Source organism: Debaryomyces hansenii (genome assembly GCF_000006445.2).
Source record: "Debaryomyces hansenii CBS767 chromosome G complete sequence".
Lineage (NCBI taxonomy): Eukaryota > Fungi > Ascomycota > Pichiomycetes > Serinales > Debaryomycetaceae > Debaryomyces > Debaryomyces hansenii.
The window spans coordinates 1,908,274-1,932,141 of record NC_006049.2 but is presented as its reverse complement, the minus strand read 5'-3'; the positions used below and the strand labels follow the sequence as shown (position 1 = coordinate 1,932,141).

General features: G+C 36.3%; 14 protein-coding genes and 1 non-coding gene across 15 annotated transcripts; 10 read left to right on the top strand and 5 right to left on the bottom strand. All coding sequences in view use genetic code 12, as the record gives it.

Annotated features, from left to right (window-relative positions):
- Window positions 1-37: 37 nt before the first annotated feature.
- DEHA2G23914g (60S ribosomal protein L5) lies at window positions 38-931 on the bottom strand (the record flags this gene model as incomplete). The annotated part of the gene is made up of 1 exon (XM_462579.1): window positions 38-931. The coding sequence occupies one exon, from the start codon at window positions 929-931 to the stop codon at window positions 38-40; it is 894 nt and encodes a 297-aa protein (XP_462579.1).
- Window positions 932-1,344: 413 nt separating this feature from the next.
- On the top strand, window positions 1,345-1,426 carry DEHA2G23892r. The gene has a single exon. It is a non-coding gene; the product is annotated as a tRNA-Leu (tRNA).
- Window positions 1,427-2,178: 752 nt separating this feature from the next.
- On the top strand, window positions 2,179-3,447 carry DEHA2G23870g (DEHA2G23870p; the record flags this gene model as incomplete). Its single annotated transcript, XM_462577.1, has 1 exon — window positions 2,179-3,447. The coding sequence occupies one exon, from the start codon at window positions 2,179-2,181 to the stop codon at window positions 3,445-3,447; it is 1,269 nt and encodes a 422-aa protein (XP_462577.2).
- A 147-nt stretch (window positions 3,448-3,594) lies between these two features.
- DEHA2G23848g (DEHA2G23848p) lies at window positions 3,595-6,561 on the top strand (the record flags this gene model as incomplete). The annotated part of the gene is made up of 1 exon (XM_462576.1): window positions 3,595-6,561. The coding sequence occupies one exon, from the start codon at window positions 3,595-3,597 to the stop codon at window positions 6,559-6,561; it is 2,967 nt and encodes a 988-aa protein (XP_462576.2).
- A 134-nt stretch (window positions 6,562-6,695) lies between these two features.
- DEHA2G23826g (DEHA2G23826p) lies at window positions 6,696-7,481 on the top strand (the record flags this gene model as incomplete). Its single annotated transcript, XM_462575.1, has 1 exon — window positions 6,696-7,481. The coding sequence occupies one exon, from the start codon at window positions 6,696-6,698 to the stop codon at window positions 7,479-7,481; it is 786 nt and encodes a 261-aa protein (XP_462575.2).
- Window positions 7,482-8,094: 613 nt separating this feature from the next.
- On the bottom strand, window positions 8,095-9,702 carry DEHA2G23804g (DEHA2G23804p; the record flags this gene model as incomplete). The annotated part of the gene is made up of 1 exon (XM_462574.1): window positions 8,095-9,702. The coding sequence occupies one exon, from the start codon at window positions 9,700-9,702 to the stop codon at window positions 8,095-8,097; it is 1,608 nt and encodes a 535-aa protein (XP_462574.1).
- A 178-nt stretch (window positions 9,703-9,880) lies between these two features.
- On the top strand, window positions 9,881-11,206 carry DEHA2G23782g (DEHA2G23782p; the record flags this gene model as incomplete). The annotated part of the gene is made up of 1 exon (XM_462573.1): window positions 9,881-11,206. The coding sequence occupies one exon, from the start codon at window positions 9,881-9,883 to the stop codon at window positions 11,204-11,206; it is 1,326 nt and encodes a 441-aa protein (XP_462573.2).
- Window positions 11,207-11,234: 28 nt separating this feature from the next.
- On the bottom strand, window positions 11,235-11,819 carry DEHA2G23760g (DEHA2G23760p; the record flags this gene model as incomplete). The annotated part of the gene is made up of 1 exon (XM_462572.1): window positions 11,235-11,819. The coding sequence occupies one exon, from the start codon at window positions 11,817-11,819 to the stop codon at window positions 11,235-11,237; it is 585 nt and encodes a 194-aa protein (XP_462572.2).
- A 201-nt stretch (window positions 11,820-12,020) lies between these two features.
- DEHA2G23738g (DEHA2G23738p) lies at window positions 12,021-13,772 on the top strand (the record flags this gene model as incomplete). Its single annotated transcript, XM_462571.1, has 1 exon — window positions 12,021-13,772. The coding sequence occupies one exon, from the start codon at window positions 12,021-12,023 to the stop codon at window positions 13,770-13,772; it is 1,752 nt and encodes a 583-aa protein (XP_462571.2).
- A 183-nt stretch (window positions 13,773-13,955) lies between these two features.
- DEHA2G23716g (DEHA2G23716p) lies at window positions 13,956-16,199 on the top strand (the record flags this gene model as incomplete). The annotated part of the gene is made up of 1 exon (XM_002777687.1): window positions 13,956-16,199. The coding sequence occupies one exon, from the start codon at window positions 13,956-13,958 to the stop codon at window positions 16,197-16,199; it is 2,244 nt and encodes a 747-aa protein (XP_002777733.1).
- A 177-nt stretch (window positions 16,200-16,376) lies between these two features.
- On the bottom strand, window positions 16,377-17,138 carry DEHA2G23694g (DEHA2G23694p; the record flags this gene model as incomplete). The annotated part of the gene is made up of 1 exon (XM_462570.1): window positions 16,377-17,138. One exon carries the CDS (start codon window positions 17,136-17,138, stop codon window positions 16,377-16,379), a length of 762 nt encoding a protein of 253 aa, XP_462570.2.
- Window positions 17,139-17,823: 685 nt separating this feature from the next.
- Window positions 17,824-18,840, top strand: DEHA2G23672g (DEHA2G23672p; the record flags this gene model as incomplete). The annotated part of the gene is made up of 1 exon (XM_462569.1): window positions 17,824-18,840. One exon carries the CDS (start codon window positions 17,824-17,826, stop codon window positions 18,838-18,840), a length of 1,017 nt encoding a protein of 338 aa, XP_462569.1.
- Window positions 18,841-19,086: 246 nt separating this feature from the next.
- Window positions 19,087-21,927, top strand: DEHA2G23650g (DEHA2G23650p; the record flags this gene model as incomplete). Its single annotated transcript, XM_462568.1, has 1 exon — window positions 19,087-21,927. The coding sequence occupies one exon, from the start codon at window positions 19,087-19,089 to the stop codon at window positions 21,925-21,927; it is 2,841 nt and encodes a 946-aa protein (XP_462568.1).
- Window positions 21,928-22,232: 305 nt separating this feature from the next.
- DEHA2G23628g (DEHA2G23628p) lies at window positions 22,233-22,772 on the top strand (the record flags this gene model as incomplete). The annotated part of the gene is made up of 1 exon (XM_462567.1): window positions 22,233-22,772. The coding sequence occupies one exon, from the start codon at window positions 22,233-22,235 to the stop codon at window positions 22,770-22,772; it is 540 nt and encodes a 179-aa protein (XP_462567.1).
- Window positions 22,773-22,903: 131 nt separating this feature from the next.
- DEHA2G23606g (DEHA2G23606p) lies at window positions 22,904-23,812 on the bottom strand (the record flags this gene model as incomplete). The annotated part of the gene is made up of 1 exon (XM_462566.1): window positions 22,904-23,812. The coding sequence occupies one exon, from the start codon at window positions 23,810-23,812 to the stop codon at window positions 22,904-22,906; it is 909 nt and encodes a 302-aa protein (XP_462566.1).
- Window positions 23,813-23,868: the final 56 nt, after the last annotated feature.

Here is a 23,868-nt window from a genome sequence, read left to right as displayed (position 1 = left end):
TAACTCAATAAAAATAAATTTTACAGAATTAAATAACTTATTGAGAAGCCTTGAAAGCAACAATCTTGTCAGCAATCTTTTGGTCTCTTTCGGCCTTAGATAACTTAGTTTGTCTGTATTTCTTAGATTCAGCAGCGTATTGTTCCTTGGTGAATTTCTTTTCGGTTGGCTTGAAAGATGGATCTTCTCTGATCTTTTCATGAGCGTTCATGTACAATTCTTCGACATCTTCAGCTTCAATTTCATCAGCAAGGTAAGACTTGAATAAGGTTCTGAATTTTTCTTCATCATCATCCATTAATTCTTCCATGTATTCAGCGACGTGACCACCCATAATGTACTTTCTCAATAATTCAGCATCTAATTCTTCACCTTCGATATCCCAACCTGGGAATCTGTTTGGAGAGTGTGGAACGTATAAACCACCGTCAGAAGCACCCTTTAAGACACCGAAAATTCTGGCACCAGTGGTGGTTCTTTGTAAACCGATATCTAAGAAAGCCTTGAATGGTCTTGGGCCATCTTCAACAGCTTCAGTGAGTTCGAATTCACCTTCAACTTCTTCGACACCCTTGTAGGTTTCGTCTAAGCCTAACTTTTGTAAAGCTCTTCTGGCAACTAATAAACCAACAGCGTAAGCAGCAGACCAGTTAGTTAAACCGTGGCTGATACCATATCTTGGTAATTCGTGAGCGTAAGCAGCAGTGAAAACAAGATCACCAGTGATTTGGGAAGAAACAATTTGGGCAATGATGTCTTTGTTGGTGAATCTAACGACTAATCTGTACTTTGGAGAGTTGTACTTAGCCTTGTGTTGAGTGACTAATCTCTTTCTTTGGTAGTAATCAGTCTTACCTTCTTGTCTTCTACGGAAAGGAGTTTGGAAACGGGAGTGGTAAGAGGAACTCTTTGGGCGTTGATCGAAAGGCATTTTAGTTAGTTTGTTTTGATCTAAAGAACAAGTTGAATGAACGTAAAAGTTAAAAACTTTTTTTTCACTAGTACTGAATTGAGTGAAAAAATTTTCGAGCCAAATATTTTTTTTCATGGTTAGTACACGATCAATTTTTAAGGGCGAAGGAAGGTAAGGTTATGCTTGTATTTACCCAAGTAATGTACTACCCAGTATAGTATTTACCGTAATAGTTTTGCAATCACCAGTGTTTATGGAGACACTTTACTCAGATTGAGAATGATACCGTTATATACTCCTTGCTTGCGGTGTAGATATTTCATAGGCAAAACTTAGGTTCATAGTGGATCATCATATAAGTAAATGGTATGCAATAAAACTAGGGAATACACGTAGTGGCCAAGCTAAGAGAAAGTCTTTCAAGATAACAAGGCTCTGTGGCCGAGTGGTTAAGGCGGTAGACTCAAGTTCTACTATCGTAAAGATGCACGAGTTCGAACCTCGTCGGAGTCATTATCTTTTTTATTTTTTTGAGGAAGCGAAATGCCAGTACAATCATGGTTTCACTACTACAAGCTATTACTTCATTAATGAGAATACCGACCCCGTTGTCTTCAACAGTATGATGATTTTGAAGGTGATGTGCAGACATTTTTGAAAATGATTGCAAAATATAGAACGATCTGAAGGTAGCTCATTATACAAACTCAAGAGATCCATCCCTTCTTAAGGAGGACAATCTAACACGGTGGGAGTAATCATGTTATAGGTCTTCTTTGATTTAAACCCACTTAAGAAAATTTTAAGACGGTTCGATCTAAATCTAACTAAAGCTTACACTACAATAAAGTTAATTAGACAAAGCAGTCTGCATTAATTATTACATATGACAAAAGGCTTTATGAGGTTGTCATGAACAGTGTACGAAGATTTTGATGCATTATCTGAATAAGCAATCTAATCTCGTAATTCTCAATCTAACATTAACTTCCTATAATTAGGCATCATCGTAAACCTTAATATATATTACTATTCGAGTATATTTTGGAAGTATTATAGTACTTTATAAGCCTTAATGTGTGTTTTATTCCAATATATTTGAATGTATTATAGTATGTTTCATTATGGTAAGTCTCGTCATAGAAAGTCTTGCTATCGCCGACAAGCGAAAAAGCTATGCTCGCGGATGCAGTACAACAAATCCTAGATTAAAAGATAACTACTAGTATCTACTATTGACTATAAGAATAGAGATAATTGTGACAATGACGACAGACATTCCAATTATTACATCCATATTGGATACTGACTTGTACAAGTTGACGATGCATGCTGCAGTTGTCAAGCATTTCCCGAACATACCCGTTGTATATAGATATACAAATAGGACACCATCGATGGTATTAAACAAAGAAGCAATCGATTGGTTAAAGTATCAAATTTCCAAGCTAAGTGACTTAAGGGTCAGTTCAGAAGAACTTGAATATTTGCGGAAAGCATTGCCACAAATGCCGGAGGTTTACTTGAAATATTTGGAAACTTTCCAGCTCTTTCCCGACAAACAAATCAAATACTTCAATGACGAGAGCAATTTTGAAGAATTTGAAATTGAAATGAAAGGCAAATGGGATGAAACCATGTTATATGAAATCCCTTTGTTGGCGTTAATATCAGAAGCTTATTTTAAATTTGTTGATACTGATTGGAACTACGATGGTCAAGCAGAACGTGCCGAAGACAAATGTGCACAATTATTTAAGAACGAATGCACTTTTAGTGAATTTGGAACTAGACGGAGGAGATCATTCAAGACGCAAGATCTAGTAGTGAAGAATTTATGTGATTTTGCTGGAAAGAATCCAGATAAGAAGCACTTTTTAGGAACATCAAATGTATTATTGGCAAAAAAATACAATACAACACCTATAGGAACAGTTGCACACGAATGGTTTATGGGTATTGCCTCGATTACGCAGGACTATACAAATGCTAATAAACTTGCCATGGACTACTGGTTAGATACATTTGGTCCTGAACATGCTGGTTTGGCTTTAACAGATACATTTGGAACAGATGCGTACTTAAAAGTATTTACCAAGCCTTACACTGATTATTATACTGGCGTAAGACAAGATTCAGGCGATCCTGAACTGTTCGCTGAAAAATTAGCAGATCATTACAAGAAGCAAGGGTATCCGGATTTTAGTAAAATAATATGCTTTAGCGATTCCTTAAACGTTGAGAAGTGTTTAAAATATAAACAAAAAGTTAATAGTTTGGGATTGATCGCTTCTTTTGGTATTGGAACGTTTTTCACAAATGACTTTGCGTCTGTGTCTGATCCCTCTACTAAGTCTGTTCCGCTTAATATTGTCATTAAATTGAAAGAAGCCAACGGTAACCCTTCGATCAAAATTAGCGATAATCTTGGTAAAAATATGGGTGATCCGGCAGTAGTCTCGAGAGTGAAAAAAGAACTCAATTATGAAGAACATTCTTGGGCTGAGGGAGATGAAGAGAAGAGATGGGATTAGCTAATGTAAATTAATTTATATATCTAAGAACTATGATAGACTGCAAATTTACTCTTCTTAGTAGTGCAAATACCATTATCATTGGGGAATAAAATATCATTCGTATCATGATGAATTGCTTAATGTATAGTAAAGTAGACTAACGATATGGAATTGAATTACGATAACCTACTAAGAGTGCTAACCTTAGCTAATGATTCTGAGAGAAATTCATATCAGCAGGATGCAGAGTCTCAATTGAAATCGTGGGAATCGCATCCAGGTTACCATTATTTGCTACAGGACATCTACTTGAAGACTGAACTACCATTACAGATAAGATGGTTAGCTATTATATGTTTTAAGAATGGTATCGAAAAATATTGGAGGTCTTCGAGATCAAATGCAATTAGCAAAGAGGAGAAAGCACAAATTAGAGCAAAACTTTTTTGCGTCCTTCATGAAAAGAATAATCAACTAACTATTCAAAATGCACATTCGACTGCACGTATTGTAAGATTTGACTTCCCTGGTGAATGGCCTTCGCTATTTGATGATATAGCTAAGAATTTGGAAGAGTTTGTCTTCCAAAAAAATGACCTTATATCAACTAACAATTTACTCATCATATTGAATCAAATCATCAAAACTGTATCTATGGTTAGAATCGGAAGAGCAAGACATGCAATGCAGAGTAAGGCGCCAATAATAGTGCCCATGTTAATTAAGTTATACTTAAAATTCTTCCTGGAGTTCACGAGTACATTAAATTTAGGTTTAATGGAGATCTGTTATCTCTGCTTGAAAAATTTGAGAAGACTTATACCTGAGGGGTTCGAACAACCTCATAAGAACCAAGACATTGTAGAGTTTTTGAAAATTACTGTGGAGCATTTGCAAGCATTAATCATGGAGCATGAAAAATACTCGTCAGACCTATTGGAAAAATACGGTAAGTGCTATAGCAAATTGTATGTAAACTTGATTAATAATAATCCAACAAGTTTCATATTATTGCCTTGTTCTCAGGATATAATGTCTACCTTTTTATCTTTATTGGAGCTGAAGGCCCAAGATATTTATAATAGTAATGAAGAAAATGACTTTTGGGAAACTCTTGCATTAAAGGGTTTCACTATTTTGAAAAAAATGATAACATATATTTATAAAAAAGGAGCTATTACTTTGAAACAAAGAAATGATAAAGAAGAAGTTCAAAATGCTATTAATAAACTTTCTCAAAAGTTCTTTACTACAAACGTAGTTCAACATTTATGTGACTTGATTATAAATTGGTATCTCAGATTGAAACCTTCGGATTTAGAGAGTTGGCTTTTAGAGCCAGAAGAGTGGTGCAATGAAGAATTGTCTTCGAGTTGGGAGTTCCAGATAAGACCATGTGCAGAGAACTTCTATCAGGACTTGATAAAGTATTTCAAAGATGACTTATCTGGCTTTATTTTAAACAAGTTATCAAATGGGTTAATGAATAATGATTCAACCAATGATATATTGATAAAAGATTCAATTTTGTGCACATTTCAATTATCAGCTAGTTCGATTGCAGACAATGTTGATTTTGATAAGCTCTTACAAGATATCCTCATCCCCGAAGGCTTAAGAAATGATCTGATGGATTGTAAGGTTTTAAAAAGAAGAATCTGCTTAATTATAAGCGAATGGGCATTAATTAAGTGCTCTGCTGAAAGCCGAGTTTCTATTTATAAATTACTTATTACGCTTTTGCAGCCTGACAATAAAATCAATGATAAGGTTGTCAAATTAACAGCAATACAAACACTCAGAATTGTTATTGATGATTGGGATTTCAATAAGCTCGATTTCCAACCGTTTTTGCAAGAATTTGTTGGCCTTTCGATTAATATTTTAACGGAGATGGATTTTACTGAATCGAAATTGTATGTTTTAAATACTTTGGCTATATTAATAGCGAGATTCAATCCTTTAATAGATCATAATACGTTAATTCGTATTCTATCTGTAATTCCCGATTATTGGAATTCTTCAGAAAGTGAAAATGAATCAATATTGAAAAATTCTTTATTAAGGATTTTGAAGAATTTAGTTATATCCTTAAATGATAACTCGTTCGAAACATATTCAATTGCTATACCATTGGTTCGTAATTGTTGTTCAGAAAATTCGGACCTTTATTCGTTGTTGTCTGAAGATGGCTATGACTTATGGTTAGCTCTTTTACAATACTGTCCAAATCCTCAAGTCAATAATATCGAGATATTGAGATTGTCTGAACTACTTCAATATGGGTTAGTTAACTCGACTGAGATACTTCCGATAATCTTATCCATCACTAGAAGTTATGCGTTAATTTCACCAGACTTATTTAGAGGCAATTTAGGATTGGAATTGTTCAGAATTTTATCAGGTTATGTATCTAATATGAGAGATGATTCGTTTTCAATATTCGTATCTTTAATGGACGTTTTGTTTTTGAGGGAGATTCAGGATGAATCCTTTGTTAATATCCTTATTTCCAGTGGACTCTTCAATGCAATGTTAAATTACTCCTTGGATCCAAATCAGTCGATTGTTTCTGCTAACAAGATGTTTTTAGTCTTCTCCAGATTGGCGTATAAGTCTGGCGAAGCCTTCTTACAAATTTTGGACCATCTTTCTATTGATTTATCTAGGTTCTTAGATACTTGGTTAGAGTATTACAACCGTAATGGGAATCCTCGTAATAAAAAGATTAACATATTAGGGTTAATTTCGTTAATTTCTGATGCCATCCCAAAAAAGAATGAAACCGTTTCGCTCAAATTTGCTGATATTACAAAACGAGTGTTGCTATTCTTAGAAGAGATTAATGAAACTGTTGATGGCAACTGTATGGCTTATAATCAGGATTTTGTCTATGAAGACATCGATGAGTATTGTTATTTGGATCCTAATATCAAACCACATGGAGAGAAGATAAGATACCAGAATTTACTTAGTGAGAATGATCCAGTTTACAATATAAATGTTAGAAATTTCTTAGTCGAAGTAATCAACAAATTAAGGGGATCACTACAGGAATCTGATTTCAATCAATTGATGGCAATGAATGATCAATATTCTCTTGAGAGATTACAATCTTTAGTACCTAATTAGCATTTTATAGACTTTTAATAATAGTACTTATTTTAGTTCCTGTATGGTAGTCGCTCGTAAAAGTGATGAAAAAAGTTGGATTTAAAATCAGGCCTTGGCCAAAATCCATAACTACTACATAAAAGGAATTGACAATGTTTAAAGCTGGTAGAATTGGGTTGTTCGTAAGATCACCAGCTGTTTATAAAAATGATATTTCTCTGTTGAGTATTAGAAGGTTACATCTTACTCCAAAAGCATTCCAGAAGCTGAATAATCAACTGAGAGAATTCTATCGCCAGAAACTTCAAGAAGCAACTAATGATAGACATGAAAAAGCCCGTTTTAAGAATAGAACGGCTGCTTATTACACTGCATCTGTTATTGTTGTTTTCTTAGCAGCCGGATTTGCGGCAGTACCGCTTTACAGAGCAATCTGTCAAAGGACAGGATACGGTGGAACACCTATCACTGATTCTACTAGGTTCACCCCGGATAAACTTATTCCGGTTGATACTAATAAGAGAATAAGGATTCAATTTACATGTCAGGCATCGGGTATTTTACCTTGGAAATTTACTCCTCAGCAAAGAGAGGTCTACGTTGTGCCAGGTGAGACAGCTTTGGCTTTCTATAAAGCAAAGAATATGTCAAAGGAAGATATAATTGGTATGGCTACATATTCTGTTACCCCTGAAGTAGTTGCCCCATACTTTAACAAAATTCAGTGCTTCTGTTTTGAAGAACAAAGGTTAAGTGCGGGTGAAGAAGTTGATATGCCTGTTTTCTTTTTCATAGATCCCGACTTTGCTAAAGACCCTCAAATGAGAAACATAGAAGATGTCGTATTGAATTACTCATTTTTTAGAGCCTCTTATAGTGATGGTGAGTTGGCTGCGATTCCAATTGGAACGGTTGAAATGAAAGCTTCAATTCAGTAAAATAATAATAAATCTCTGTAAATATTAGTCAAAATATGTCAAAGACATTTGTATATAGTCTTATATATGTATATATGTATAAATTTTCTTTATGAAATCAAACAAATAAAGTATCATTCCATAAAACCTTAATAGATGCAAAACTTTGTATAGTCATTTATACAATTATAATTGAATGTCTGTCATTAATGTTATATTAATTAAGCAAAGGGATTTCCCATTACTGTGTTTCTAACAAAGTTCCTTATGGAGTTTGGAATAAAATTTTAGATAATTTTTTTTTAAAAATGAAGGATTCTTATATATTTACTGAAAAAAATGTTAAATTTACAAATAAAATAAATACTTAAAAATACTCAAGAATTTATTCATAAACTAACAAAGCCTGATCCCAGATAATACGACGTGCTATTATTTTGGAGCCTCTTAATGCTTTTACTATCCTTTTTATATCAAGAGAGTTCAAGTTAATTCAATGCCTCAGAAATTCGCACCCATATTCAGAAAAGCATTTATTGACAGATCTAAGTTCATGTATATACAAAGCATAAGCTTACGCATAGTTATATGCGAAGTGTTGAGACAGTGCCAACAAAATTTTTTATTTACAAGGCTACTTATGAGCGGTTTCACTCATCATTTTGATACACTTTTCAATATTCTCACCACGAATTGCGCATACTGGTACAATTTTCCAATCCTGACTTTCAATAAATTTCCTCAAATCATTATACTTGTCAATTTTTTGTTCTAGATCAGCTTTTGTTGCTACTACCAATATTTTCTTAGCAGACATTCTTTTAGGTCCCACTTCATTAATCAAGGTCATTAAATCTTTTATTGGGTCCTTGGATTCTAAAGAGATTACAAATACTAAACCACCAGACCTTTCTATATGTCTCAAGAAATCAAGGCCCATACCTTTATTTTCAGATGCACCTTTAATTATTCCTGGAATATCGGCAACTGTGAATGGATCCTTATCAATGGACGTGAATATTGTTCCTATTGTTGGCTGTAAAGTAGTAAATTCCCAGTGCCCTACCCTTGGTCTAGCTTTTGAAATGGCCCTTAATAAGGTTGATTTACCGGCATTCGGCAACCCAACTAAGCCCAAATCAGCAATTAATTTCAATTCTAGTAAGAAAAACTTAGTCAATCCTGCTCTTCCCATTTTACAAAATTTTGGATTTCTAATATCTTTGGTTAAAAAGTGCATATTTCCCATACCTCCTTTTCCTCCCTTAATCAATAAAACCGGTTTAGAAGTAGGTTTATCGAAATCAATTCCCATCATTGGGAAATTATCTTCATATAATTCTTCTTTTATTATTTCTGTGTCATATTCTTTGACTTTTTCATTTAAATCGTTGAAAAATTTCCTCTCAAGAAAATAGTCTTCTTCCTTCTCCTTGAAAATCCATCCTTCGCCTGGTTTGAAACTCTCTCTAAAAAATTGAATATAATCGTTTTTGAGGCCAGTACCCTTAATATTCAAATTGATTTGATCCAAATCTTGCTGGGTTTCCTGCAAGTATTTCCGGAGTTCTAGAGGGTCGGGAACCCATCTAACAGTAGTACCAACAGGAACTTCAATAATAACATCTTCCCCATTTTTACCATCCAACTGTTTCCCCATACCTTGAGTTCCATCCCTTGCTTCATACGACCTTTTGACCTTATGCAATGAGGTAATGTTGTTAACCGCATTGACGTATATATTCCCTCCATAACCACCATCTCCACCGTCAGGAGGTCCCATAGGTCTAAACGCATCTCTAAAAAACGATGCCGATCCATTACCACCTTTACCACTCTTTACTCTGATAAGCTTTAAATCTATAAATGTTCTTTGTTCACTTTTACGGGCTTGCTTAAACTTCGAGAAGCCATGAAATACGTTGTGAGTATGGTGCTCATTGCCCATAAAATAATCTTTTAATGTCATTTGAATATCAGAAAGACCCTTACTATCAACGCCTAAAAGCTTATACTTTATATTATCCAAATAATTAACCTTTGATTGGTCATTATCTGATTCACTAACTTTACTGATAACACAATCTGGCTCTGGTATTTCTTCTTCAGTTGAGCCTTCCAAGTCATTTAACCATTGGTCATTAATGTTAGACTCTAAATTCTGTTTATTGCCACAACATATGGTCTTACTGAAGCCTCTTCGAAAGCTTATAGATGCATAAGCATTCTTGATACTTAACATTTATGCAATAAATAGTTTGCTTATGGATTTCCTTGTAGTTATTCAGTAGCTGTTAAGTATTGATATTACACGTGATCAAATTCATATAATTTTTTTTATATCTAAAAGCCGCTCGATGGAACCATAAATAGCTAATCATAAAAACAATATCATATATAACATATAAATAATCGTAAGGATGTCGTTCGAAGAACTCGGGGTATCCAAATGGTTATCCGAAGCATTGAACTCAATGAAAATTCATACACCAACGACTATTCAATCGGCATGTATTCCGAAAATTCTCAAAGGCCATGACTGTATTGGAGGTGCTAAGACAGGTAGCGGTAAAACAATTGCATTTGCAGCTCCGATGCTTACTCAGTGGTCAGAAGACCCGTCGGGAATATATGGGCTTGTTTTAACTCCCACTAGAGAGTTAGCTTTGCAGATAGCTGAACAATTTGCTGCTTTGGGATCATCAATGAATATCAAGGTAAGTGTCATTGTAGGTGGTGAAGATATAGTCAAACAAGCTTTAGAATTGCAGAGGAGGCCACATTTTGTGGTAGCAACTCCAGGTAGATTGGCCGATCATATATTAAATAGTGGTGAAGATACAGTTTGTGGTTTACGGAGGGTTAAATACTTGATTCTAGATGAAGCAGATAGACTATTGAGTAACAGTTTCGGAGGTGATTTGGAAAGGTGCTTTAATATTTTGCCTCTGACAGATAAGAGACAGACGTTGCTATTCACAGCAACGGTTACTGATGCTGTTCGTGCTTTGAAAGATAGGCCAGTTCCAAAGGGTAAATTGCCTGTCTTTATTCATGAAGTTGAAACCGTTGATAAGGTAGCGATTCCTTCCACTTTACTGGTCAAGTATGTTTTTGTTCCATCATATGTTAAAGAGGCTTATTTACATAGCATTTTGAATTTACCGCAATATAGCGACTCGTTGAGTATAATATTTACCAATAGAACAGCTACGGCTGAATTGTTAAGAAGAACCTTAAGAAAATTGGAATTTAGAGTGGCGTCATTGCATTCTGAGATGCCTCAAACAGAAAGAACAAATTCATTACATAGATTCAAAGCGGGGGCCGCTAAAATATTAATCGCAACTGATGTCGCTTCCAGAGGTTTAGATATTCCAACCGTTGAATTGGTAGTTAATTACGATATACCTGCAGATGCAGATGATTTCATCCATAGAGTTGGTAGAACTGCAAGAGCGGGAAGAAAAGGTGATGCTATATCTATAGTTGCTGAGAAAGATGTAGATAGGATTTTGGCTATTGAAGAGAGAATAAATAAGAAAATGGATTTGATAGAAGATATTAGTGATAATAAGGTTATCAAGGACTCTTTGAATAAAACCAGTGTTGCAAAGAGAGAAGCTTTCATGGATATGGATAGAGAGAATTTTGGAGAAAAGAGAAAGATTAACAAAAGTAAACGTCAAGCAAATGAAGGAACCATCTCAATACATGAATCAAAGAAAAAGAAGCACCATAAATAACTCAAGAATTAAATAATGCATTATAAATTTAAATAGACTCATCTAAGTACCCTTCTATAATTAACGATATACTGATAGCGATCAACGTTATAATTATGCACGTCATACATATTACCGTTGCAATATTATTGAAATTGTAGGTCTCGATCTTGTGTTTAGCATACCTTTGAATAGTAATAAAATAATTAACCCCACTGATAATCAACACGCAAAGCGACAAGCCAAATAAAACAAATGAAGCCACTGTGGAATACGTAGAGCTGTTGAATGGTGGTCGTTTTTTATTATTCCCGCTTTTCCCTGAGGAATCTAATTTAAAGTTTATTACTATCCCTAATGCTGTGAAAAATAACGACGTTGCAAACCTAATGAACGATAATAAAGTACGCTCCAGTTGTAAAACATCTCTTGGTTCTGATGCAGATACTTTCATTATCAAACTGTACGGCAATTTGCCCAATAAAGTCAGTCTTCCTGATAGGGATATCTCATGCTCTTCTTCATACTGTAAAACCTCATTCTGAATTGTCGTTTCTGGTACTTCAGTTGATTCCTGTAACCTAAATCTGTTTATTTGATTGAGTGTATCATCACCTATGACACCAGCCACCATCTTGTATTTATATTCTTATCTACCTTCAAATGTATATCTAAGCATCTATATCAACCTTTTTTGCATACATTTAGTGCGTGTACCGAAATAGAAATAGCAGAAAATAAATCTATCATACTATATAGACTTGTTTATAAATATATATAAGTGATAATTATTCAATAAAGAAGACTTAATAGGCTAAGCTAGGCATACATAGGTATGAAGAACTCAAAGAAAAATGCGTGCCCAAATTGCGGCCACACAAATTTTACAGTGGACAGATATACGGCAGCGGGAGATATTTCATGTTCAAGATGTGGAACAGTCCAGGTGGAAAACCCGATTGTTAGTGAGGTACAGTTCGGGGAATCGTCATCGGGAGCGGCGATGGTCCAGGGGGCTATGGTTGGTGCAGATCAAGCTAGAGCTACGTTTAACGGCAGACAAAATGCGATGGAAAGTAGGGAACAAACGTTAGCGAACGGAAAAAAGAAGATTAGAAGGATTGCAACAGCTTTAAAAATACCCGATTATATTGCAGATGCAGCAGGTGCATGGTTCAGATTAGCATTAACCAACAATTTTGTTCAGGGTAGGAGATCGCAGAATGTTCTTGCAGCTTGTTTGTATGTTGCATGTAGAAAGGAAAAAACGCATCATATGTTGATAGACTTTAGTTCACGTTTGCAAATTTCAGTATATTCGTTAGGTGCAACATTTTTGAAGATGGTTAAAACGTTACATATAACGTCGTTGCCGTTGGCAGACCCGTCCCTTTTCATTCAACATTTCGCTGAGAAACTAAACTTTCGTGATCAAAACAGTAAAGTTATTAAGGATGCAGTGAAGTTAGCGCAGAGAATGGCAAATGATTGGATCCATGAAGGTAGACGTCCTGCAGGGGTGGCAGGGGCTTGTGTTTTATTAGCAGCTAGAATGAATAATTTCAGAAGAACACATGCGGAAATAGTTGCAGTAGCGCATGTTGCAGAAGAAACTTTGCAACGTAGATTGAATGAATTCAAGAAGACCAAATCTGGTGAGTTGACAGTTGAATCATTTAGGGAGTCCCTAGATACCGAAGTTTCCAATCCGCCATCATTTGATAGAAATCGTGATTTGGAGTTGAAGTTAGCCAAACAATTAAAAGATAAAGAAGCCGCATTAAAGAAGTTTGAAGAATTAGCTAAAAGTAGGGACAACACACCCGATTATGACAGTGACGATGTCTCTGAGGAAGGATCAACAAGAAAGCAAGACTTACAGGATATAATAGAAGATAGTCGACTCAAAAATCAGCAATCTAAAAAGGATAAACTTTTGAAGACAATTTTGAAGGATTGCGATTTACTGGAAAATGAAATATCAGAGCAATTAGCCAGAATTATTCAAAATCAAAAAAAAAGCTTACAAAACTCCATGTATATGATACCATCCGAATTACAAAGAACTACAGACGAAGAAGAAAAAATTGATCTAGACAAACCTCGTAATTTGGTAAAGAATTTACCCAAGACCCAGGACTTACTATCCAAGATATCGTCAGACCCTAAGGAATTCGACGACCTTGATGATTCAGAATTGGATCATTTCTTATTGACAGAGGATGAATATAAACTCAAAGAAAGGTTATGGACCGGTTTAAACCACGACTTTATTGTTGCCCAGGAGAAGAAGCGCTTAAAACAAGAAACAGATGAGTTAACTGGTAATACCTCAGGTGCAAATCGCAAGAAACGTCGCCAAGGCAAAAATTCAGGCGTCGAAGGTATTGACGGTGATTTTGTTAATGAAATGGGTATTAATGATGCGTTAACAGGCATAGGTGTTGACGAAGCCACCGGTGAACCATTAACTGCGGCTGATAGCGCAAAAAGAATGCTTTCAAAGAAGTCATTCTCGAAGAAGATCAACTATGCAACACTTGGTGATTTGTTTGATGATAATAAGGCTGGTAAAATTGGGATATAGTATGTAGTATATATAGTGAATAGATACAAGTTTTTGTTATCAATGGTTCTAAGCCCGCGACTAATTTTTTTTGTCGCAATTTTTTTTTGTTAGTGCGATGGGATGAGGAATAAAATAAATACTAAGAAATATACTGGAGAAAGAAAAGGATTGAATAGCTTTTAAAAGTATAAATATTTAGACATGGGTAAAAGAAGAAGAGCTGCTATATTACCAACTAACATTATTTTGTTACAAAATGTTGTTCGTCGTGATCCAGAATCATATTATGAAGAATTTGTACAGCAATATTCTCATTATGAATCCTTGAGAGATATCTTTTTAATGAACCCTTCAGGAGCTAGTAAGGGCACTGAGTTTGGAGAGTTGATTGGTTTCGTTTCAGCAGTATGTGATTGTTATCCAAAGGAAACAAGTAACTATCCAGACGAATTGAAGAATCTTTTATTGAATAACCATAGAGATTTATCACCGGAATTGAGAGAAAAAATTATTCAATGTTTAACCATGTTAAGAAACAAGGGTATTGTTTCGGCAGAATCCTTAATTCAAACAATTTTTCCATTGTTATCCGCATATAGTAACTCATCTGCTGCTTCAGTGAGTGGCCAACATATCAAAGCTTTAAGGCATCAAATTTACAGTACATTGATTTCACTTTTAAAATCGGTAAATACTAGTTCCAAGAACCAGAAGTTAAACAGATCTACTCAAGCTTTATTATTCAATTTGTTAGAGCAAAGAGATGCCCAGGGATTATGGGCCACAAAATTAACTAGAGAATTATGGAGAAGAGGTATCTGGGATGATTCGAGAACAGTAGAAATCATGACCCAAGCGGCTTTGCATCCTGATGTTAAGGTTGCTGTTGCCGGGACGAAGTTCTTTTTGGGTGCTGATAAAGAAAGAGAAGAAAATTTTGAAGATGATAGTTCAGATGACGAAAAGTTCGATATGGGAGCCTTGAAACATAGATTTCAAGTCCAAAAGAAATCGCTTAAGAAGACTAAAAAATTAGAGCAAGCAGTTAAAACAATGAAAAAGAAAAGCAATGCCAAAAATGCTACAACATATTTGAATTTCTCGGCTATTCATTTGTTAAGAGATCCCCAAGGGTTCGCAGAGCAGTTATTTGCAAGGCATTTAAGTGGAAAGAATTCTAATAGGTTTGACTTAGATCAAAAAATTTTGTTCATGAACTTGATTTCCAGATTAATTGGTACACATAAGTTGACTGTACTTGGAATATATTCATTCTTTTTGAAGTACTTGACTCCAAAACAAAGAAACGTTACTCAAATTATGGCTGCTGCTGCGCAAGCATCCCATGATTTGGTTCCACCAGAATCAATTTCGACTGTTGTTCGTAAGATTGCCGACGAGTTCGTTAGTGATGGTGTTGCAACAGAAGTTGCTTCAGCGGGTATTAATACTATTAGGGAGATCTTATCAAGAGCACCATTGGCCATCGATCCTACGTTATTACAAGATTTAACCGAATATAAGGGATCTAAAGCAAAGGCAGTTATGCTGGCTGCTAGATCTTTGATTACTTTATATAGGGAAGTTGCACCACAAATGTTGTTAAAGAAAGATAGAGGTAAGACAGCTAGTATGGGATTACAAGTCGGCGAAAAGAATAAAGCACCACAATTCGGTGTTGAAAGTTCCGTTGTCACGTCTATTCCTGGTATTGAGTTATTGGCCAAATGGAAGAAAGAACATGCAAATGGTGAAGAAGATGATGAAAACAACTTAGAAAATTGGGAAGTAGAACAAGGTGATGTAAGCGATATTGAGGGTGACTGGGTTACAGTCGAATCTGACAAGGAGTATGATATCAGTGACTCTGAAGATGAAAAAGATGTCAAAGAGGATGATGCTAAACCAGTGGATGAAGAGGACTCAGAATTGGATCTTTCTTCGGACGAAGATGATGATGATGAAAAAGATAGACCTGCTAAGAAGTTAAAGAAGGCAGAAGAGGTAGACGAAAAGAAAGAAGAAGCTATAGATGCAGAAAAAGCAATGGCTGAATTATTGTCGAGCAGAATATTAACTCCAGCAGATTTCGCAAAATTAGAGGAATTGAAAGTCCAAGCAGGTGTTGAAAAGGCATTGGGTATTAAGCCCAATGAAGAAGAGGTCGATTCGACAACATTGGTTGGCAAAATCAAATACAAACAATTACGTGAAGAAAGAATTGCTGTAGCTAGAGAAGGTAAAGACGACCGTGAGAAGTTTGGTTCTAGAAGAGGTAAGAGAGACGCTCCTCATTCTACTACTAATAGAGAGAAGGCAAGAAAGAAGAATTTCGTTATGATGATTCATAAAAAATCTGTGCAAGGTAAGCAGAAGTTGTCATTACGTGATAGACAAAAGGTTTTACGTGCACATATCACGAAGCAGAAGAAACAAGGCCATTAATATGTATAGTAGGAATTTGACATACAAGAATATACAGAATTTATAGTAATACAATGGTGTTAAAAATATTGACATAAAAATTAAATAAATACACTAGACAACAATAATAATACAATTATTAAAAGTATTGATTAAATACAAACGAGAAACGAAAGAGCAAGAAACGAACTTATTAATCTAGGATTTTTCCGATTTTTCTGATTTCTTAGACTTTTTAGACTTTTTGGGTTCCTTCTCAGTCTTCTCAGATTTTTCAGCATCATCCAGTTTCTTTGATTCGGATTTACGTTTCTTTGACTCAGATTTAGCCTTCTTTACAGGCTCAATTGTAGGAACGGTAATTTGCTCGATTGACTTTGGTTCGATCTGGCCAACATCTGGCTTACCAGCCTTGTATGCATCCCTCAAAATATTGTATTGCTGCAATTCATTTTGATATTTGCTTTGCCATTTAGACTTTTCTTCAGGACTGATCGAGCTCCAACGTTCCTTGATTATTTCGTTCAATTCGGAGGCCGATAAAGGACTCAAACCTTGCTTGGCTCTTTCTTGACGGATTTGATCACGAGTGTAGAATGAGTAGGCAAAATAAATCGTCAATGGCTTCTTTGGCGCATTAGGGTCTTTTTCAACCTTCTTTCTCTTTTTCTTTTCTTCTGGTTGAGTCTCACCACCATTAGTGGCCACCAGAGCACCAGAAGCAGCACCAGCAGATGCCACTGGAGAAGATGCTTCCTCCACTTCCGGAACAGCAGCAGATGTGCTAGTAGCAATATTGTTCAATGTAGACGCCAAACTGTTTAATGATTCTCCATTAAGGTTTTCATTTGACGATGCTTTGTAAAAATTGACAGTTGCGGTTGCTGCATCTTGTGCAGCCTTAGAAAGTTCAAAAAGGGATGCAACAAGTGTATCTTTAGCGTTCTTAAGTTCTGACATATTCTGTGTAAATATTCAACAATATCCAATCTGGTTTGTCGTTAGTTATAATTAAGTTTACAAGTTTTTCTGTCCACAATTATAATTTCATCGAAAAACAACACTCCTTCGCGGCGGACATCGTCGAATTTACCGCACTCCGCCCTTAGCGAATTAGTGAGCGATTTTCATTTTAATTGGCGAGGTTCCTCGTTTTCACAAAATTTGGTGCGAGCCTTGCCTAACTTATTTGCCGATTGCTGTGAAGAATATTGGGCTTGCGTGCTCAAGAGTCACTATGTTAGTACATTAACTTTTTGCACCCACTAATAGATATCTTCTGCAAACCCCATATATAGTTGTACGCATATATATATTGTTACGAGTGTATCAAACGACGAAACAAATTGCAAGAGTAAAAAATTGATAACATCTTAGTGACATTTGAACGATGTTGAAGTAGTAAAGGCAAATAAGTATGGTAGAATCCACCTACGAAAATATGGCACGATGTTCGCAACCTCACTGTAAACGTGTGATGAAATTTAGCGGAGGACGGGAACGATTGAGTCGCGAAAGTCATTCAGTTATCGCTAGGATTTTTCGTCAAGGCACATTCAGTGATTGTATAGTGAGAGATTTAATGCATTAAAAAGCGACAAAATTTCACAGACCGAACGGAAATACACCAGTACAATCGGAGGGAATGTTTAAATCAGCAGCTCAATGTCAAAGGACCTTATGGGTGGGGCCAAGATGGTTATCATCAACTAACAAGGCATGTGTATATGCAATTACATGCCCTGGACAAGGGATTATCAAGGATGGGTTATTAGTTCCGTATGCGAAATTCCAGCATCATTTCCAAGACAGTCTTGAGATCATCGATGAAAGTTTGAACGAAAAATTTAGTGATAAATTGTTGAATAGCCAAGTAGGATTCGGAAAGGAATGGCTCATACACACCTCTAATGCACAGCCAGCGATATTGGCAACAACCTACATAATATGTGAGATAATACGCAAGGAATACGGTATTGATTTACCCCAGAATGATAAGGTGAAGTTTTTGTTAGGCCATTCGCTAGGTGAATATACAGCTCTCTTGCTTGCGGGAGTGTTGGACTTGACCGGAGCAATAAGGCTAGTACGAGAAAGAGGACGGTTAATGGAAGAGTTGGTTACCAACAACGATTATTCGATGGTTGCGTTGATGTTCAAGCCCAGTTTTTTTACCGAAATTCTCTTGATGAGTCAGGAGGCGGAAGTGCTCGCAAACGTCAACTCGTACCAGCAAATAGTTTTGTCGGGCAAGTCGTCAAAAATTGATAAGACTATAGCTGAGATAAATAGTGAATCAAAGAAAATATTGAAGACAGTCAAATTGCCGGTCAAGATCCCGTTTCATAATACGATTTTGCATGAAATAGAGCCTAAATTATTACAATTAGCTACACCTCTACAAAAGCCTACAAAACCTATAGTTGCAAACTTGCAAGGTGAGGTATCACCTGATCCATTTACATGCACGATAAGGGCCAATTCGAAACCTGTTCAATGGACAAAGTCAATGGAATACCTAGTAACAAACAATGTAACCGATGTTATAAATTTAGGTCCTGGGGATGTTTTGCAGGGACTCAATTCGAAATTCAAGGTTAGAAACTATAGTGTTGATTCTGTGGAATCTATGAATGAGTTACGGAATTTATTTAGTGCATAATAAAGTTTTCACGACGTGTTTCATTAGATATACTGTTTGACGTGTATCTACTGTAGGCTTTTATCAATATCAGTTCGGAGATATGCTTCATCGGAATTGGCAAGTGAAAAATCGACTCGGCCTTACGTTATTATTTTTTTTTTTCGCGAGTCATTATGTATGGTTCAGCAAGCTGATAAATGTTGACGATGATATTTTTCATTTTATTCAGTAGAATCTTACACTCTCTAAGCTTAATTTAATAAAATGGTTGCTCAGTTAATCGATGGTAAGGCTATTGCTTTACAGGTTCGTACCAAAATTCATGCAGAAATTGACCAAATTCAATCCCAACATAAGGATTTCAAGCCAACATTGACTATTATTCAAGTTGGTTCTAGAGCCGATTCTTCTACATATGTTAGAATGAAATTAAAGGCAGCAGAAGAGGCGTCCGTTGAGTGTAATATTATCAATTTACCAGAAACAATCACTCAATTTGAATTAATAAATCAAATTCAAAAATTGAATGAGTCACAATCTGTCGATGGTATTTTAGTTCAATTACCTATCCCAGATCATTTAGATGAAGCTGTTGTTACTAGTGCAGTTTTGGCAGATAAAGATGTTGATGGATTTGGTCCATTCAATGCTGGTGAATTAAGCAAGAAAGGTGGTAACCCACATTACTTACCATGTACCCCTAAAGGTATTATGGAATTATTAGCCCAATCCCAAGTTCAAATCGCAGGAGCTAATGCCGTCGTATTAGGTAGATCTGACATTGTTGGTAAACCAATTGCCAACTTGTTGACCAGAGCTAATGCTACCGTTACCACTTTGCATTCCCAAACTCCTCAAAACCAAGTCGAAGCTTTCTTATCGCACGCTGACATTGTTGTTGCGGCTATAGGTAAAGCAGGTTTTGTCAGAGGTGAATGGTTAAAGGAAGGCGCTGTTGTTATTGATGTTGGAACCAACTTCATTTCAGATGCTTCAAAGAAGTCCGGTTCTAGAATGGTTGGTGACTGTGATTTTGAATCATGTTCCGCAAAGGCATCTAAATTGACTCCAGTTCCAGGTGGTGTTGGCCCAATGACTGTTGCAACTTTGTTGGACAACGTTATTATTGCTGCCAAGAAACACTATGCCAAAAACAATGAAACTCCAAAGTTCACCAACCCATTGAAATTGAACTTACAAACGCCAGTTCCTTCTGATTACGAAATTTCAAGAGCTCAGCAACCTAAAAAGATCGATGAAGTTGCTTATGAAGCCGGTATCTTAGACAACGAATTAGAATTGTTTGGTTCTTACAAGGCTAAGGTTTCCTTAGATATTTTGAAGCGTTTAGAAAACAAGAAAAATGGTAAATATGTCTTAGTCACGGGTATTACTCCAACTCCATTAGGTGAAGGAAAGTCTACAACCACTGTTGGTTTAGCTCAAGCCTTAGGTGCGCATTTGAACAAAAACGTCTTTGCCAATGTGAGACAACCATCTATGGGTCCAACTTTCGGAATTAAAGGTGGTGCTGCTGGTGGTGGTTACTCTCAAGTTATTCCTATGGATGAATTTAATATGCACGTTACTGGTGATATTCATGCTATTTCTATGGCCAATAACTTATTAGCTGCTGCAATTGACACAAGAATGTTCCATGAAAACACTCAAAAGGACGGTCCATTATACAAAAGATTGGTTCCAGCCAAGAAGGGTTCTAGAAAATTCCCAACCTGTATGTTAAAAAGATTAGAAAAGTTAGGTATCAATAAGACTGATCCAAATGAATTAACTGAAGAAGAAGTTGCTCAATTTGTTAGATTAGACATTGATCCTGATACCATTACTTGGAGAAGAGTTGTTGACTGTAACGATAGATTCTTGAGAGGTGTTACCATTGGTGAAGCACCAACTGAAAGAGGTATGACCAGACAAACTGGTTTCGACATTTCAGTTGCATCTGAATGTATGGCCATTTTAGCATTAGCCAATTCCTTACAAGATTTACGTGAAAGATTAGGTAATATGGTTATTGCTTCGTCTAAGGCTGGTGTTCCAATCACTTGTGAAGACATCGGTTGTGCTGGTGCTTTGACTGCATTATTGAAAGATGCAATTAAACCAAATATTATGCAAACCTTAGAAGGTACTCCTGTCTTCGTCCACGCTGGTCCTTTTGCTAATATTTCAATTGGTGCTTCTTCTATTTTAGCTGATAAGATGGCATTGAAATTGGCAGGTACTTCTCCAAGCTTATCTCCAGAGGAAAGAAAAGAACAAGAAGGTTACGTTGTCACCGAAGCCGGTTTCGATTTCACAATGGGCGGTGAAAGATTCATCAATATTAAATGTCGTTCATCAGGTTTAGTTCCAGACTGTATTGTTATTGTTGCTACTGTTCGTGCCTTGAAGGTTCATGGTGGTGGTCCAGAAGTTAAAGCCGGCGCTGCATTGGCTCCAGAATACACTCAAGAGAACGTTGAGTTATTGAGAACCGGTTGTTCCAACTTGGCCAAGCATATTTCTAATGCCAAGGCATATGGTTTACCAGTCGTTGTTGCTATCAATAAGATGTCTTCAGACACTGATAGCGAACACGAAGTTATCAAGGAAGAATCATTAAAGGCTGGTGCTGTTGATGCTATCGTCTCCAACCATTGGGAAGAAGGTGGTAAGGGTGCTGTTGAATTAGGTCAAGGTATTATTGAAGCCTGTAACTCTCAAGACAAGCATTTCAAGTTCTTGTATGAATCTGAAAAATCAGTTGAAGATAAAATCAGTGCCATTGCTAAGGAAATGTACGGAGCCGGTGAAGTCGAATTTTTGCCAGAAGCCCAAAAGAAGATCGAAACCTACACCAAGCAAGGGTTCGGTAATTTACCAATCTGTATTGCAAAAACTCAATACTCGTTATCTCATGATGCGGCCTTAAAGGGTGTTCCAACTGGTTTCAAATTCCCTATTAGAGATGTCAGGGCTTCCATTGGTGCTGGTTATTTATACGCATTAGCTGCTGAGATCCAGACAATTCCTGGTTTACCTACTCACTGTGGTTTCATGAACGTCGAGGTCAATGATGATGGTGAAATCGAAGGTTTATTCTAGAGATTGAATTTGATTCAAGAATTGTGAAGTTCAACACTTTATGATGTTACGAAGTTTTTACATTTTACTTTTCGTTATTTATTATTATTACTATTACTTTTTTTATTTGTTATTTCTAGAAGTTGTTTAGGATTAAAATACGGTTTCAACACATATTTAGATTAAATATATAAATTTATCCAGCCTTGGTTTAGTTTTCTCGTGTACACGACCACATTAAATTTGAGTCTGAAAAGAAGGAAGATTTGTTAGTTTTTATAAAACAATTAACAAGGAATAGTTGATTCAGATACATACCAGAAGAAATGTTTACATTGAGAACCTTGAAGCAATCAGCTGGCCCAATTGCCAGGAACGTATTAACGAGAAATACAATTAATTTGTCGATCGCATACAGATTACCAAAGAATCATATCCCAAAACAATTTTCCAATCAACTTTTAAGTCAATCAAGATTATATAGCGTGTTGAGTACATCGCCCGAAGCCAAATTATATAAGTACGAAAATGTCAAAGAGATCATTAATAATCCATCGGCGCATCCAGATTCTTTGATTGTGGATGTCAGAGAACCAGTTGAATATGAAGATGGCCACATTCCTAATGCGATTAATATTCCATTCAAGTCATCACCAGGTGCATTAGATTTAAGTCCGGAAGAATTCAACGATAATTTTGGGTTTGATAAACCAAGCAAGGATAAAGAATTGATCTTTTATTGCTTAGCGGGTGTCAGATCGACCGCCGCTGAGGAATTGGCCGATACGTTCGGTTACAAGAAGAGAGGTAACTACGTTGGTTCGTACGAGGACTGGGCGGCTAAGGAAAACGCCAAATCTACTTAGGCATATATTAGAGATATCCTACCATGGGTGTTTAGTTGCTTCTGTCACTATTATTATTTTATTTGTTAATTATCTTGTTATATAGCTAGTATAGTATTTGTTTGTCTGTTAATTAATTAACTATATATATACTAATGACGATTGAATTCTAATTCCTTAAATTCCTTTCCTAATCTTCTCTTTCTCTTACGCTCCATGACCTTTTCTCTTTGAGACGTCTTCATGTTGTCGAACTTAGCCTTTTGGATTAATTTCCTTTTATCGGACTTCTTCAAGAAGTATGGATTGGCTTGGCTGCCGCTCTTGAATTTGGCTAGTTGTTCCTTCTTGTGCTCCGAGAGGATCTTATTTTCCAAATCTCTGTTATTCAACGTATCTAATCTCGATTTCAACGACTGGACTTTAAATTCAAGCTTCTGCTTGTTGAAGTGCGATAAGTTCCTGTCTTTCTTGAGAACCTGCTCCATTTCCTGAACCTCTTGCTGTCTATAGTCGTCCAAAAACGAGTAGTTCTTACGAACCTCGTCCAAGTTGGCCTTACCGTACGCAGGGTCAAATCTTATGTCTCTGTACATACTTTTGCTTTCCAAACCCCCGATATCACGGACTTTCGACACTGGCCTCTTAGACGAGGACTCCGAGGGTGCATGCTTGCTCTTCTTCTTCTGTACCTGTTTCCGTGGGTTCCTACCACTTGATTTGCCCTTATTATATCCTTGATCATTGTCATCGCTCGTCTCAAAAAAGTCTCCTTCTTCCTCCGAGCCATCAGAATCACCATCACTGTCATCGCTGTTGTCGCGATCTCCATCACTCCTCCTCCTCTGGGCCTTTCCTCCCTTCTTTTTGCTCGCTTTTTGATCCAATTTCCGTTGTGCTGCGTTTAATGCCCCAAATGAAATGCTGTCCATGTCATCGTCATCGCCATCGGATGGCTCATCTCGCGCCTGTAACACATTGGCAAGCTCTCCATCCGATCCTGAATCATCGTCGTACGATGGCCTGATAACTGAAGGTTTGCCCCTGGTACCTTTAGCCATTTTCGTCTACTAATTCTCTATGTATTTTCCTATATGCTCTACTATCCATTGCAAAA